The sequence below is a fragment of the Leptonychotes weddellii genome, chromosome 4 (genome assembly GCF_054177405.1).
Source record: "Leptonychotes weddellii isolate Sample4059 chromosome 4, ASM5417740v2, whole genome shotgun sequence".
In the NCBI taxonomy this organism is placed as follows: domain Eukaryota; kingdom Metazoa; phylum Chordata; class Mammalia; order Carnivora; family Phocidae; genus Leptonychotes; species Leptonychotes weddellii.
The window spans coordinates 44,243,008-44,260,031 of record NC_138372.1 but is presented as its reverse complement, the minus strand read 5'-3'; the positions used below and the strand labels follow the sequence as shown (position 1 = coordinate 44,260,031).

Below are 17,024 nucleotides of genomic sequence, written 5' to 3'. Positions count from 1 at the left end.
TAAATAGAACATACCTCGCCTTTATGGAAGAAAATGTTACTCTAGGGAAGAAGGTACTCAGCAATAAAAGGCAATAAGTAAGCACAGCCCTCCCATAGCCACCTCTAACATCTCCTCACCATAAACACCAGGGCCATGGAGTTGAAATGTGACCCAGTGAAAGACATTTCTCTCTAAAGTTACTATGGTTCGGGGCCCTCTTGCTTGATATCTCATCTGATATGCAGGTGGAGACTCTGGAAGGGCAGGTAATCGTTAATTCCATCTGAGCTTTCTCTCCAATACTAGGGACCTCAGCCCTGCCTTGGCAAAAGTCAAATGGCTGTTGGCCCAAGATAAGAACTTTCTTAGGAGTGCCTGCCATGTGGACCACTCAGGAGGCTACAGAGACCCTTTGGGGAGCCATCTTGGCAGGGAAGTGACAGCCGCACCCCGGGAATGCCAGGGATGTGCTGGGGGACGTGCAGCTTTGTAACCAGGGAGAAAGCCAGGATGTGACAGATGAGCAGATACCCCATCTGAGGGCTGGATGGTTCCATCCATAAGAGGAAGTGGGAAGAAAGCATAGATGGAAGCAGCGTGTTTATAGAAGATGTGCATGCCTATTTTGAATGTTTGGGTAAGACAGTGAAATGTGTGGGGAAGCCCCATGGGAGAGTTGTGCTGGTAAGCACATTTTATTTATTTTGCTATTGTGTAACGAGGAGAACTGCAAGAGAAAACACTTATAATTAATATTTAGAGACATGTGATCTATATGGTGGCCAAAGAAATGCGAACTACGATTGATGACGCCAACATCCTAGATAATGGTTATAAAATACGTAAATCTTGGGATTTTTGAGCTTGGAAGAGATGTGTGGGGGAATGGAAAGATGACAAGCAATGAAGACACCAAGGTTCAGATCTTGACATTCTCCCAACTGGCTGCACAATGGTGTGTTTTGTGACCTTTCTGAGCCTCAATTTTTCTTTCATTTATGAAATAGGGATAATGATGCCTCAAGGCACTTTTGTGAAGATTAAATATCATTTGCAAAGTGTCTTACTTTTTCAGGAAGCTAGACTGAGTCTACAAGAGCTAAACCCTTATAGTGACAACTCTGTGAGCGTAGGTGGCAATTAATGTTGATTTTCTTTCCCTTTCTCTTAATAAATGTGCATTCTCTTTCTCTTAAATGCATGAAGGGTTCAATTCCATTTATTAATTGGAATGTGGCAATAAAGCATCTCCTTCAACATGGTATGGGTACCCCCAGGGTATTAACGAGGGGCACTGAAGACTAGTGCATATACGGCATGGGGAAGATAGGGCAAAAGGCATGTTGACGATCAGCATCAGGATCATAATATTAAAGATAAGAACATCAAAAGTGTGGAGAAGCAGTATGCCCCTGATCAGTGCCCAGGGATAGGATGATGGGGGACACACTTGCAAGGACTCCTTAGAGGAGCCTTAGTCCTTATCAACCTACACACTTCCATTCACTCTGTAAATAGGAAGGACAGATGAATTTCACCCTGGACTTCACCTCAAATCTTGCTGCCACTTAGTAGCTGTGAGAGCTTGGGCATGTTTCTAGCCCTTTCCCAGGATCCTAGCTGAATGGAGATTTTCTGAGCTCCAACTCCAGATTTACTGACTCTTTGGTGTGGGCCCAGCAATTTGCATTTTAGCAAGTCCTAATGCACAATAAACCGTGGAAATAATTGTCCTTAACCTTGGCATTGTGAATTATGGGTTGGTAGGTCCTAAAATATTGAAATTATTTAAAAAATGTAGTAGTAATTTAGTTAGCTAATTTTTTTTCCTTCTTAATTGTTAAATGAATTAGTTATATTTGTTAGTAAGAAAAAAAAAGCTTAGAAATAAATTCTCAAGGGGTCTCTAAAGATTACAAAAGACAAGAAAACAGGATCCCCAGTCCTGAGATTTTCTAGGGTCATCAGAGCTTGGTGGGGTATCCAAGGCTCAGGGGAATTGGTTGAAAGCTTTTCAGAACACAAAGGCACAGCAAAATGCTGTTTGTTCAGTCAATAATACAGGTAGAGCTCATGGACAGACAGCAAGGAAATGAGAAGGATCAGAGAAAAATTGATAGGAAACCTCTGGAGAGAGAACAGAGATTGAAGAACAGGTCTGAAATGATCAGCAGCCTGGAAGACAAAGGGAAAAAACTCTCCCTTAGGTTTCAGTAACTACCAGGAATCAAGGCTGCCACTTGGCATTGCCTAAAATTCACCCAGATTTGGGAAAGGCAGATCAATGTGTTAACACAGTGTGGTGAGTGGAACTCTAAAGATATTCCCCCAAGATTTGGGTCCCCCAGTTACTCAATCAACCACCAATCGAGGCACTCCTGTAAAGGGACTTTGCAGAGGGAGCTAGTTCCTAGCCAGGTGACCTTAAAATACAGAGATTATCCTGGATTATCCAGTAGAAACCCAATGTTAACACATGAGCCCTTAGGAGCCGAAGAGGAAGGCAGAAGAGTTAATCAAGTGATCCAGTAAAAGGCAGGAGGAATGAGGCAGAAATGGAAACCAGAGAGATTCAAAGCATGAGATGGACATGATCTGCCACTGGGGGCTTTGAAGATGGAAGAAGGGGGCAATGAGTCATGAAATGCATACAGGTGGCCTCCAGAAGCTGAGGACCCCTGGCTGACAGTCAGCGGGGAATTGTAACCTCAGTCCTACAACTGCAAGGAGCTCAACTTGGCCAACAATTTGGATGAATTTGGTTGATTATTCCCAAAGTCTCCAGATAAGAGCCCTTGGTTCTGGTCTTATGAAAACTGGAGCAGAGAAACCAGCTGAGCCAGCCAGGGCTGACCTAAAGAACTGTGAGATGATAAATTTAAGCCTCTAAATTTGTGATAATTTATTAAAGCAGCAATAATCAATAATCTCACAATGACCAGACTGACATTCTCCCTCGCAACCTTTTTCTATTGGCGAACAGTACACAATATGCTAGTCGTTTGCTATTCCCCAGATGGAACAGGCACTTCACATCTTTGTTCCCCTTCTGATGCTCTAAATCTAAGTCATTTTAATGTAGTCAGTGCTCCAGTATGCCAAAGCTGTTCTGGTCAACTATCCCGGCCCCTAGTTGGTATCATCCAACCTGTCTTGATTTACACAAACTTGAATCCCATCTTTGGTCCCCTGGCCTTAGAGCTTTCCCATTATTTATCTGTTGGGACCTCCCAGCAGATTTCTACCTGATTCATCCCTCAGTCTTTTACCATGCCATACTACCTTGGGAAGGACACCTGTCTATAATTATATTGCCACTGCCTGTCTCCCTTGGGTTTTACTTGTTTGGTATATTTAGGGAAGATAGAAAGCACTAAGAAAACGGTATCTGAATCTGACATAATTTTAAAAAGTCACTAAAATGAGGGGAAAATATGAAAACACAAAAACCTAGTTTTTTTTTACTTAAATTTTTTTTCCCCCCAAAGGATGTCAATGACCTCAGTTTGAACTGACTAGGTTCTAATGTTTTTTCCGCTGCTCTGGGCAAATAACTTTGACTCTCTGAGCCTTAGTTTCTTCACCCTTTTAAATGGGGCAACAACATTGTCAGGCAGGGTTCCTCTAAGAGTTGGTAATGATGTATGTAAAGCATTTATCATGGGACCTGATACAATGCACTTCCAGAAAACAAAACAAAAAAAACGATCCCTATTACAAAACAAAATACCAGCTGCTAAATTAGTTGCTTCAATAAGAAAACAAATTATGGGAAACCCAGCTAAATGATACTTAGGATATCAAGCTTTGTTATAGGACTCAATTTGTCATAGGCAAAAATATGTAAAAAATGGTGAGATGAAACAGCATTACATTGTAACGAAATCATCAACAAACTCACGTCAAAGAGTCCATGTCTTTGCAAGCCTGATAAATAGATCAGTCCAAAGCCGCTTGAATTAGTTCATGAGCTTCCAGCTATGTCATCCATCTCCCCATCAGAGGAAGCCACTGGGATACAACCTCTGGCTTCTACCGAGCTCTTGCAAATACTCATCCGAGTTGCTGACTCCATCCACATCTGACTCTGTTTAGTATTGCCCATCTCTAGCTGGGATTCAGTCCTCTGGGAACGGGCTAAGATCTTGCCATGATTCTTTCCTGCTTCCCTCCTAGTTTTTCATATGCACACTTGCTCTGTGCTTGCTTTGAAGAGCCCTTGGAGCAGCACTCAACCTCTCCAGCAGTTTGAGCAGCATATGGCCTTATGTTAGAAATCACAGCTCTTCTAAGAGCCAGAAAATAACTTTGTGTTCTGGGTAGGGCTGTACTTGCAAAATGAAGCAGAAAAAACACGTTTCAACCACTGGTGAATAGGGTGTTTTCATGGCCTGATACGCCTGAGGTGCCTTGCACCTGCGATTAAATTTGATTAATTTACTTCTTGGATATTTCAGGAAAATAAACACACACACCCCCCAAGACAAAGAAGTAGTATTAATTTGAGAATGGAAACCGGTCATATACACAAGGAGGCAAGGACTCTTTCAAAATTCCTACCGCACTAGCTGTTTTGTGTATCAAATGTGGGTTTCCTGCTGTGTTGAGGGACTTGAGGGCCAAGGACTTACATACAGAGAAAGACTAATCTCTGTACCTATGTGAGATGTGGTCTATGATGGACCAGGTGATTGCTGAGCTACACCAGCTGGCTGTTCGCGGTGGATGACCTCCATGGCTGGTGAGTCCAGCTGGTCCTCGGGCTAAGGTGGATGGCTTATCACTGGCCGCTCAGCATTCCAAGGCCACACTTAGAAGCCTGCTAGTCACCTCCAAAGTGCAAATAAGGGCCACTGAGCAGAAGCTACAGGTTCAAAAGTATTTGCTGTTGCTGTCTGTCCACGATGTGACAGTCTCCCCATTTGATTCTGACAATGACCCTTCAAGGAATCCACGTGTTGGTCCTGTATCCTAATGTATCAAGCGGAAAGGAGAAATATTTGCATGGGCGGCTACTTGGTCCAGGCACACTAGTAAGTTGCCCACCCCCGAACTTCCACCTCTTTCTCGCCCAGTGTCACGGGTCAGTACTGCATCACCAAAGGAAAAATGAAGCAGCGAGGCACATGACAGGGAGCCAACTGTTACCAGAACAGAAGAAAATGATGCTCTCATGCATAATGGCAAGAGTCCTGGGTCATGCCCTGTTCCTACTTCCGAGGGTAGGCACCTGAAGCAGAAGGGTTTAGAGCCAGGTCAAACCAGGAGTGGTGATTGCTCCTGGAATCTGAGTCAGTGAGGGTGTGAAGGAAATGAGAACCATGACTGAGGAGAGAGAGGTCAGAGCTTAAATCCAAGGCCCAGGGTAGGGACAAACATGGGAGAAGGAGTGAGAAGGCTGGTTTTCGCAGCAGGGAACCGAGGACTAGGCTGAGAAGTGTGGTTCGGTATTAAATCATGCACAGGATGGTTGGTAGGACTCCTTTCTTAGAGTCTTCAGCACATCGAGCGAGGTCCAGAGGTGTGAGTTAAGGCAGCCTTGTGGGGATGTGCATGCTGGACGTCAGGATTCATGTTTTTATTTAAGCTCCCCATTTCTTGTCATGGTGACCTTGGGTAGGTCACCGTTTATTCCTCCCTTGACAAGTAAAGACTGAAATAATCGCTTAGCCATAGGGCAATTATTCGATGCCCGTCTTTGACCTAAACACTGTTGAAAATTTAAAAGCAAACATGCCATAGGAAGCCTCTACCCTCAAAATGTTTTTCTAATAAATGTAAAACACAGGCTATGTCATATGGCAGCTCTGATCTTATTTTCTTCCGTAAAAATTATTTTTCATTGCCTTCAATGCATGTTTTAATTCTGCTCCTGTGTTTTTAATTGTCTTTTTTATCATTTCCTTTTTCTTCTCATTCCACTGCTTTTCCATCTGAGCTCATTTTTTCCCACTAAGTTTCTGCCCTATTTCATAGAGATGTGCCCTTAAGAAAAATCCTACTGAATATGCCAAAGAGGTTTTAATATTTCCTTTTGCTTTGAATAGTATATAATTCTTTGAGGCCTTTCCCTAAGTGTTCCAATGGTACTCTTTTTGCTTTGCATGCAACATGTTTTTCCTAATAGACTCACTTTCTTTTTTTTTTTAAAGATTTTATTTATTTATTTAATTGACAGAGAGAGAGAGAGACAGCGAGAGGGAACAAGCAGGAGGAGTGGGAGAGGGAGAAGCAGGCTTCCCAAGGAGCAGGGAGCCCGATGTGGGGCTCCGTCCCAGTACCCTGAGATCATGACCTGAGCTGAAGGCAGATGCTTAACGACTGAGCCACCCAGGCGCCCCTAGACTCACTTTCTTATTTTTTTATTCATTTTAACTAGAGAGCTATACATATTCAGTGTTTCACAGCAGACCGTACACATGATTTACTCTCAGCCCCACTCACTGCAACGTGGGTTTGCCTCTTCAGATCTATAGCTAGTTGCCAGTTCCGAGTCCAGCAGTTTTTGTTTTGAGTAGCTTTGGCGGCCTTACAACGGCCCAGTTTTCTAACCCTAGAACAAACAGCAGACATGCAAACCTACACCCCTCCTCCAAACTCCTATCTATGTCCCAGTAACAAAGTGTTACTCAGGATCCTTAGAATGCAGGGCATCACCCATCATTCCAAATCGGACTTCGTGCCCAGTTGGCTTCCTGTTGGCAGTTTTCTGATGGATTGAACTAAAAGGGACGATAAGGTCTGGGTTGTGGGAGAGTTCTGGAAAGTTAAACTCACTGGCTGCTTCCAGAAAACCAATACACCCTAAAACCATTGGCAGCAGAGAAGAGGGAGGACTGCCCTGTTCTGAGGCTTAAAGGGAACTTGTACCATTCAGCTAAGGAGCAGAAGATGGAGAGGTCCGAGCTCCTGCAAGCCTGGAGGTTCACTTTGTTCATATGTCATAGATTTAACCAACAAGTTCCAGTTAGTCTTTTAGATTCTGGAAAATCTTCCCAGATTCTGAGACTGTCAATTCTAGTGTCGCTAGCTGAATGACATGTGATGTGAATTTTCAAAGTCAGCATGAGTTTATGCTTTTTTTTTTTTTTTGCATCTTCACATTATTTTCAAATGAAGTAGAGGATGGCTGCATTAATATTGATATTAAATACTTATATGGATAGTAAGAGTAGCAACTAATCCATCTCATATTAGCAAATTGTTCATATGTATGTTTTTAAAGCAATACATGATTTCTTTCTTATCTCCATGCTGACTATCAATTAAGTACATATTAGCTACGTAGTATATAATCAGAGAAATGTTTCAGGAACCAAAAGAAGAAATCATGTATGTTTCTTTCCCTACTAGGAATATCCTGACAATTCTACTTGCTATGTATACATTTTATCCCTCTCCTCCCTTGAATCATGCTCCAGGAACATCGGCTTTGTTGTACCTTACTGTGTCTACATAGCCATACTTTGTTCTGGGGTCTAGGTACCAAGTAAGTATTTACTGAATGGGTGCTGGAGACAGTAGTCATTACAGGTTGTGACAAAGGAGAACAGGACAATAGAGATTTCAGGGTGATTAGTATGATATCTAAAACTAACTGAGGGAGGGGAGCCTGAGTGGCTCAGTCACTAAGCGTCTGCCTTCGGCTCAGGTCATGATCCCAAGGTCCTGGGATTGAGCCCCACATCGGGCTCCCTGCTCCGCGGGAAGCCTGCTTCTCCCTCTCCCATTCCCCCTCCTTGTGTTCCCTCTCTCGCTGTGTTTCTCTGTCAAATAAATAAATAAAATCTTTAAAAAAAAAAAGTAAAACTTAGGGAGAGAAATATTGGGAGAAATTTTTAGCCCAGAATTTCCTTCCTTATTGAGGTCACCTTCTCCTTCCAGTGTGGTGATGTAAGCTCACAGAGTGGCAGCTATTCCAATGTAAACCCAATCCAAGCAGTTACAAAAGGAAGTCAATGCTCAGAAATACCTAGCAATATATGTAGTTTGCTTATAAAACAACACAACTTTTTGGGGGGGCACCTGGGTGGCTTAGTTGGTTAGGTGTCTGCCTTTGGCTCAGGTAATGATTCCACGTTCCTGGGATCAAGACCCGCATCAGACTCCTTGCTCGGTGGAAAGCCTGCTTCTCCCTCTGCCTCTCCATCTGCCTGCCGCTCCCCCCTGCTTGTGCTCTCTCTTTAAATAAATAAACAAATAAATAAATAATCTTAAAAAAATAAAAATAAAAAATATAAAACAATAAAATTTTTTTAAAAAAGTAAACATACTAGGATTTCCTGATACAACTGGGAGACGTCCTCATACAAGTAGTCTTCTTTGGTGAGTATGTACTTAGCTGTACTCATTATAATGAGGCAGGCATTCTTCAAAACCCTCCACTGACTCCTTGGGGATTACATTCTGGATTTGGGTTACCTTTATAAGAATATCCTTATGATGGTAACTCTTAAGTCTTCAGATGTCAGGCTTGGTTTTAAGAAACAGACAAAAACCACTGGAAGCCATGGGTCCTGCCACGCTGGGAATGACAGAAGTTGGCAAGAGAGGGCCTCAGGGAAGGACTCCAGGTCCAAGTCCATGGACTCCAGACCCACGATCATTTCACTACTAGCCATGCTTTGTTTTGGGTCATTTTATGAACTGGCCATGCTTCTTAACATCTTTAACATTTTAAAGGTCCATTATATTTGGTTTCAGATATTTGTTTTCAATTAAGACACTCACTTTTGTATCCACACAAAATGTGCTCTTCCCCAACCTCTGTTTGTACCCAGAGAGTCAGTTATCTGCAAGTACAGCGTTCTGGCTGCAGCCTGTGGCCACATGGCCCTCTCCCGACATTCCTCTTCTGCTTCCACAGGCCAAGTAAGGAGGCCAAGCTCATTATCTGTTGTGTGGGCACACTTCATGGACTCCAGACAGACATAACCTATGCTATGTCCAATTTTCTTTTCTTTCCCCGTGATTCCTTTTTATTAGCAGAAGTTGATTATGTCAACTAGGTAATGAAAATAAAGATCAGGTCTTCCTGTTGGCATCATAAAAACACTGAAAACAATCTCAATAAAATGAATCACAAAACTATAGAAGTTTGAGTCTTGAAGCTCTTTAAGCTAGCAGCCTGCACCACCGTCACGCCGTGTAAACCCTGCGTTGCTCACGGCCTCCACTCTGAACTCCCTGCCTCCGTTCACTGCACACTCTGCTTCTCAACTTTTTGACATCTTCCTGGATTCTGAATTCCTGGCTTATTTTCTTATTTGTGGTCCCTTCTGGCCTCTGAAGCTTAGTTCTATTTCTCCAGCTTGAACATGCTTCCTCAAACCTCAAATACGATTCTCAATGGCTATCCTACTTTTGGCCAACTAATCTCGCCTGGCCACCAGGGTGCCCTATCTTAGCTTAGGGGGGCTACAAACGCTGCCCTAAGTTCATCCTGGCCCCTCCAGGAGGGCCCAGAATCTTCTGCACCACCCATGACCCCAAAGGTCACCAGCAGCTCCATCTATCCAAGCTATGAATTTTATTTTACTTTTAGCCAAGTTGAATCTGAAATCCTAATAATGTTAACATGCACTCTGAACAGCTCTGACTCAGAGCCTGAACAGACATGTGGTTGTGGCAATTAAGACCATGGGTGGTAATATTTACCACTTATTTACCGGGTGGCCTGTGGAGGGCGGGGAGGGGGGGGAGAAAACATGACTCTGCAGAGTGATGTAAATAAAAAAATCACACAGGCAGGGGCTCACGACTTCCAGCCGCTCCACAGGACAAAGAGGCAGCAGTAGCTAAATATAAGAAATAGTGCTTTTAACGCTTTCAAGGTTGGCTCAGAAACAATGAGAACTTTCAGCAGCTCATCCTGGGGAGCTGCAAGAGCCTTCGAAACAGTGGTGCATCTGCAAAAAGCCTGTGCGCCCTTGGCCTGTCCTGTTTATTTTTCTTCTTTTCCTTTCTCCTCACTTTGCTTCTTCCAAACTTTGTAGCCCTTTGGCCTGCCTTCACCTTAGTGCAAGGACTGGCTGTTACTTACCATGCCCTTCAGTGTCAGATCTGCTAAGGGAGACCGGTTGCCATGGAAATCTGGCCAAACATGTAAATCAACAGTGAGAAAACCCACAGGCCGAGCCTTCTTAATCAGATCCAGGTGACTGTTCAAATATGCATATACACTCTGGCATCTGGAAGAGAAGTTGATTTTGTTTTTAAAAGGGGGGGCAGGATTGGGAAGCAAACTGTTCTGCAGAAAGAAACGATTTGTACTTCCATATCAGATCCAGAAAGAAAGCAGGGTCCCAAACCTTCAGCAGAGAAACTACCAAAGCCCACTGGAACCAGCATACTGCTCTCTCTGATCATACTGGGCCATCACCAAGAACAGGTAGCATGTCCTGGTGCAAAGTGGAAAGGCTTGGAATCAGAGCACCAGGTCTGGGAGGGGCTTTACCCCCAGTAGGTGTGTAATCATGAGAAAGTTATTCAAACGTTCTGAACCACTTTCTTAGCATCTGTAAAAACAGATATTATAATTCCTGTCCAACTTACCTCATAGGGTTATTGTGAAGATCAAAGGAGACTCTGTATGTGAAGATAGTGTATTTTGCAAACTGTACAATACTGTACATATGTGAAGGATTTTTTAAAATCATATTCCTAACTGTAACAATAATGATGAGGTGACAAATATAAAGGCAAGTTCCGGGACTCAGGATGGGAGTTGGCTAAAGAAAGTGACAGGACAGAGAAGTGCAATTAGATCAGGAATTAGGAGACTTGATTTCCAACTCAAATGCACCAAATGGCATGGCGTTTATTCTTTCTCCTTTCTAAGGCTCAGGTTCCTTGGGTGCAGAATGAGGGAGTCACACCACCTCTCAGTCTTCACATGTTTGTGTGAGAGGGAGACAGAGATGAGCGGACTGGGAGCCAAGGTAGTCCTGGGCTCAAATCTGGGTTCCACCCATCCTAGCTGGGTGACACGGGCCAGTGAGTCACCCTCTCTGAACTTCAGTTATCCCATACATAAAATGGGCATCATAATACCTATCTTAGTGAGCTAAATCTTACTGCATGGCACCAAGATTGAAGTGGGTCACCCTTCCCCTCTTTAAACGTGCTTCCTTCTCCAAGTCTCGAACCAATGATTCTAGAGGAAAGTGGGTTTATCAGAGGGTGGCATCCAAGCCGCTTCTCACTGGTGACCGTGGAAAAATAGTTTTAAAGGTTAAAAGCATGGCTTGAATAATGGCTGGAGAAAAAGTATAGGAAATCAATGTCCAAGGGAGGTTAGTATCTGAGATACCCAACATGATATTATTTGCATTTAAAAATGCTTTAGGAGTGCAGCTCGGAGACTTCTAGTTCGTTTTGTGACACTGAATGTTCCCATGGAGCCCAAGAAGTTCCCGAAAGTCTCCTAAATTAAGCTTAAAGGAAGAAACAAACAAGTAGAATGGTGGTTTTCAAATTCTTTTCTTAAATAAAAATTTCACGTGGAACTCCGAGACAGAAAAGATAGCAAAACAAATCAGGTCTCTGTAAGCTCAGGAGTGAGTGCAAGTGTGTGTGTGAGCATGCCTGCGTGTGTGTGCAAGGTATGCTGGGTGGAGGCAATCTCTTTGCTTCTCGCTGTGACACCTCATTTCCATCTGTAAACATCTTCTGCCTTGGATCCTCCTAGGAGGATAATGACACTGTTGGAAAAAGGCTTACCTGCCACAGCATCATCAGCTCCACCACCTGCCTGACAGCACACAGGCCTTCAACCCCAGGCTCAGGAGCCCAGTACCGGTAACACCCCTTTCCAGAAGGACGCTCAAAGAAGTGAAGACAGGAGAGCAAGGCCGGATTTAAATAAACCCTCCTCTGTGTGATTCTGATGCATGTGCTTTCTGTAACCCAGGTCAGAGATAACTCATTGAAGCCCACATTCAAACTCTGTTTTCGCATGATTCCAGGACAGTGTGAGGAAAGGGTCCCGGAGGCCTCCATAGAAGGCAGGGCCAGAGCCTTGCACCTGGGAGAATCTGATCACATTCTGCTTGTCTATTGCCCAGCTCCCTCTGCTCATGGTCCAACAGGAACCACAGTGACAACAAAAGCCATGAGAACGTCCTCCTGAGCCAGGAATCAAGAGTCTGCACCGATTCTAGCAATATCCCACTTCAGAATACCATCACTGCACTTAAAGGGATTTTTTTTTTTTTTTTTTAAAGCACATGTCTATAAATCATTTCATTTCCCTCTCAAGGAATCTCAGGGCAGGGCATTTGGTTTCAGACATCTGGGTCAATAAGAATCTATAGGCCTAATTACTATTGATTCGTCATTGTCTCATTTACCGTGGGTCTTTGCAAACACTGAGATTCGTTTAGCCTCTTACATATATGGTCACTCATGCACTAATGAGATCCCTGGGGGACGGGGCATATGCTTACCCCTTTGACTCCTAACCTCCTCACAGCTGTGTGTTTATTCTTTGAATGCAGCCATTCTCCTGCATGTTTTTTCAATTATACCTTACCATGCGCGCTATCTGAGTATATCATTCAAAATGAAATGCACTTGGAAAACATTATAATAACAAATGCACATCATTATTCACATAATTTTAACCTTACATGATGCCTTTTTTGGTTCTTTGTTTCATTTTGTATTTTTTACCAATTCCTTCTCAAATGGCGGTCTGCCCTCTTCCAGCTCGGGGATCACATGTTAGCTGTTTCAAGTGGGTGGTTCTCCCTCCCTCTCACAAACTCTGGGCTCATATATCTTCTCTCAGAGGGAGGAATTCCTGCTGCCCTGGTCCCTGCTGCATATGATGAAAAAAATACAGTTTCAACAACCACACAGTGACTTCACCATGTTGCAGCTGGGTGGTCAGGTACACTAAACCTCCCCAAGTCTAGTTTACTTTTCTGTACTTGGGGCTAATTTTCTCACCTTATAGGCTGCTATGAAGATTAAATATCGAGCCTGAGCACGATAAAATGATAGGTAATCAATAAAGAGCTCTCCCTCCCTTCCCATCGTAGGAAATTCATTTCTAACTTTAAAAAATCCAAGAGTCAGGGATGATTTTTTTCAGATTTTATTGCTCACAATCTTAAACGAAGACAGAACCCCTAGAATCTCTACTCTCTCCTGCCTCTCTATAAGTCATTTACTTCTTGGGATTCTTGGGCTGTCCAGAAATGTAGTGACCATATTTTGAAACCAAAAATCAGAACACATAGTCTAACCAGAAGACATCTGTGCCCTTTCCAGGAGTTGAGAAAGTCTGTCTCTAGTTCCTTCACTTCTTGACCCTCCACAATATGGAGTCTACTGAAACTGGTCCCACAGTGAGGAACAATACCCTTTGCCGCCAACTCCAATGGACCATCTTCTGCCTTTATTTTCCTTGAATTCTCTCTCACATTCTGCACCACTTGACCACTTCTTACTCATTTGTTCTCTTTCCCTTGATTCCAGACACTACACTCTTTTAGTTTTCCTGCCTCCTCCCCAGCTGGCTGTCTTCCGTTACTTGTCCCTTAAATATATATTTTTAAAGATTTTATTTGAGAGAGCAAGGGAGCGAGAGAAAGAGAACACAAGTGAGGTGAGGGGCAGAGGGAGAAGCAGACTCCCCACTGAGCAGGGAGCCTGATGTGGGACTCGATCCCAGAAATCCGGGATCATGACCTGAGCCGAAGATAGACGCTTAACCAAATGAGCCACCCAGGAGCCTCTGTCCCTTAAATATTTTAAGTCTCCCAGAGATCTGTCCTTGTCCCTCTTGTCACTCTTTCTATACCCTTGTGTGATCCCATCTTCCTCTCGTGGCTTCAGGTACCATCTAGGGCTGAGGACTTTCAAATATACACTCTTATCTCCTGCCTATTTCTCTTATGAGTTCTAGGTCAGATAGCCAACAACCCATCAAATGCTTCCTCTTGGATGTCCACTCTTGAAATGGCGAACTTATCTCCTAAAGTCAGCATAGTCCTCAGTTTTCTTGAGGGGACCCCAATGCGCTGAGCACTTTCTTATCCTTGCATGCCAAATAGAAGCCAAAAAAAGGCATTAGAATTTCTATCTTATTTCTGTTTAGTAAACATTTCTCATCCAAGAGCCATCAAGAATCCAGTGGTTATCCTGGCACACCCTAGGGGAGGAAAGGTGTTAATATTATCACCCTCGTTCTATGACTGTTCTAGCTCAGGAAAGCCTAAATAAATACTTGCTGATAGACTGATGGCCCCAGTTGTCAGACTGAGGGACCGAGACTGAAGAAACCATAAAGGCCAAGGAAGCAATCTGAGAACGCCAGAGCAGAATGGAAAGTGAGAATCATCTTTGGAAGTGGAGTCTGAGTTCCCTATAATCCTCATTTCTTCATCTAGAATTAAATGAGATAATATGCACACAACCATCAGCAAGTGCAGTGCCAGGAACACTGCAAGTTCTCTCTAAATGTTCTTGTCTTTTCTTTTTCCTTCCCTTGCCACAAGGGAACATATACAGCCTTTATTTTTTTTTTTTTAAAGATTTTATTTATTTATTTGAGAGAGAGAATGAGATAGAGAGAGAGAGCATGAGAGGGGGGAGGGTCAGAGGGAGAAGCAGACTCCCTGCTGAGCAGGGAGCCCGATGCGGGACTCGATCCCGGGACTCCAGGATCGGGACCTGAGCCGAAGGCAGTCGCTTAACCAACTGAGCCACCCAGGCGCCCCATATACAGCCTTTAATGGGGAGTTTTAATTTTAAATATAACTGGGATTTGGCATATGGGGGCCAGTGCATTTGAAGAAATTGATCCTCAGTGGGATTAAGAGAATCACAAAGGCAAAACAAAACAAAACAAAAAAGGCCTGAGGAATAAATCAGATCAAGAAACACTGATTGTCCTTACAGAAATGATAGAAAAATCCAGAGCAAGTGGGATAAAAGAAAGGTTGGGAGAGAAAATGTGAATTAGGAAAAGTTCATTCTGATAATCCTAAATTAGGACCTGAAGCCAGCAGCATTACAACGAGAAATGATCACTGCTTGCAGTGACTTCTGCAAAAGTAACTCGGAACAGGCTGGGCTTCTCTGGTTATAGTCCTCTCCTTCCAGTAGACTGTGAACTCGCTGAGATCAGGGGCCCTGTCTTCTACTCTGTCTCCCCCCCATTAATGGTCTAGTTTACTCTCCACAGAGCAGCCAAAGTAATCCTTCTAAGGTAAATCTGATGGTGCCTTTCCCTTGCTCAGAAACTAAAACCCTGAATAAATTCTGGTGGCTTTACTGTTATCTACACTGACCTCCATGGTTTGACCTTGGCTAACTTTCAAGTCCTCACCTGTTCGCAGCTCGCCCCCACTCTAGTCTGGCCGCAGGGGCCTTTAGAGCATCCTGCAGCCTGCCAAGCTGGCTGCTGCCTCAAGGCCTGGGGACTTGCTGTTTCTTAGGCTTTCCGGTGTGGCATGGGGCTCTCCAAAAACAGAACACTCCTGTCTCAGAGCTTAGCATCGCACATCCTATTTCAAACTGCAGAAACAAGTACTGATGAACAGATTTAGTATTTTATACTCTTCATTTGGATATAACCCATATAATCATGGCTTGCTCCCACTCTTTGTATTCACAGTCCTGCTTAAATGTCACCTTAACAAGGATGGCTTCCTCACCTGAAAGAATTCCCATCCATCACCCCAACACCCCTCATCCGTCTCTTTACTCATCTGTTTTTCTTTAGAAAGCTTACCAATTCCTGGCGGGCAAATGTGTGCTCTTTCTCTCTCTACACACACACACACACACACACACACACACATTTGTATGTATGTATACATGTGTGTATGAAATTTACATGAAAGCAGGGATCTTTTTTTTTTTACTTTGTTTACGATCATAAATGCGCATAAGATTCATCACCTTGGTGATGAATCCTCTGCTATCAACCTTGAACACTTGTGATTTATGCCAACACCTTCCCACCAAACCCAGCTGTCGCTAGAACATCATCCTGAGACACTGGGAATTAAGGTTCCCAATAGGAGAATTAAGGTTCCCAATAAGGTTCCCAATACAGTTCCCAATAAGAGAATTAAGACAATAATAGGAAGTTTAGAGGAAAAGGGCCAAAGTTATGATCAATGTCAGGCAATCTCTATCTAAGTAGTGAAATCTCTGGATATTTGGCCTCACATAGAGAGAGACTCTGCTTGCCAGTGACATGCATGAGCACATCTACTTATTGCTTACTTAATTTATAAGCTCACAAAACATTATTCTTCAGGGATGGGTCTGAAAAGATTCCTACAGTTTTAAATAGGATTTGCCGATGCTAAGCTCTGAGGCAGGGTGACTTGCATTCTTTTTTCAGAGAGCCTCAAGCCACACCAAAAGAGGCATGCAGTTCTGATTCCAAGGGATTTGTTGTCCTTTCCAATCAGCCAAATTCACTTTAATAACAGGTATGCCTATTTCTTCCTAAGACCTAATGCATAATGGGGACTATAGTCTTGGAATATTCTATTCATACATCTGATAAGACAGAGATGTACTTTCTTTTACAAGACAATAGAAAGAAAGTGAAAGGAAAGAGAATCCACATTTATTGAATACCTACTAAATATATGAGCTGGATGTAAAATTTGAGATACAGAAAGAAATGAAGCCAAGATGGGACCATCTTGGAAGAGATGGCAAAGAGAGAAGTGAAGAGGGCCAGGACCCTAGCTGTAATGCACTTTAATGTGATAGTCAAGAAAAAGATCTTGAGGGATATCTGGGTGGCTCAGTTGGTTAAGTGTCCGACTCTTGATCTCAGCTCAGCTCAGGTCTGGATCTCAGGATCATGAGTTCAAGCCCCACGTTGGGCTCCACACCCAGTGTGGAGAGAGAGGGAGAGAGAGAGGAAGGAAGGAAGGAAGGAAGGAAGGAAGGAAGGAAGGAAGGAAGGAAAGAAGGAAGGAAGGAAGGAAGGAAGGAAGGAAGAGAAAGAAAAAAAGAAAGAAAGGAAGGAAGGAAGGAAGAAAAGAAAGAAAAGAAAAAAAGAAAAG

The 17,024-nt window shown here is 43.3% G+C and overlaps 1 protein-coding gene and 1 long non-coding RNA gene across 20 annotated transcripts in view; both read right to left on the bottom strand.

Moving 5' to 3' along the window:
• Positions 1-17,024, bottom strand: part of FGGY (FGGY carbohydrate kinase domain containing) — a 387,087-nt gene that overhangs the window by 90,423 nt on the left and 279,640 nt on the right. For 18 of the 19 annotated variants that reach the window (XM_081818507.1, XM_081818506.1, XM_081818515.1 and 15 more), the window contains one exon: positions 10,025-10,172. The exons of the other annotated variant lie outside the window; for it this stretch is intronic. In XM_081818507.1, coding sequence (XP_081674633.1) covers positions 10,025-10,172 — 148 coding nt within the window. The remainder of the gene's footprint in view (positions 1-10,024; positions 10,173-17,024) is intronic. 19 annotated transcript variants of the gene reach the window in all.
• On the bottom strand, positions 12,370-16,941 carry LOC145721280 (uncharacterized). Its single transcript, XR_014144888.1, has 2 exons — positions 14,718-16,941; positions 12,370-14,500 (listed from the first exon to the last, which is right to left on the bottom strand). It is a non-coding gene; the product is annotated as an uncharacterized LOC145721280 (long non-coding RNA).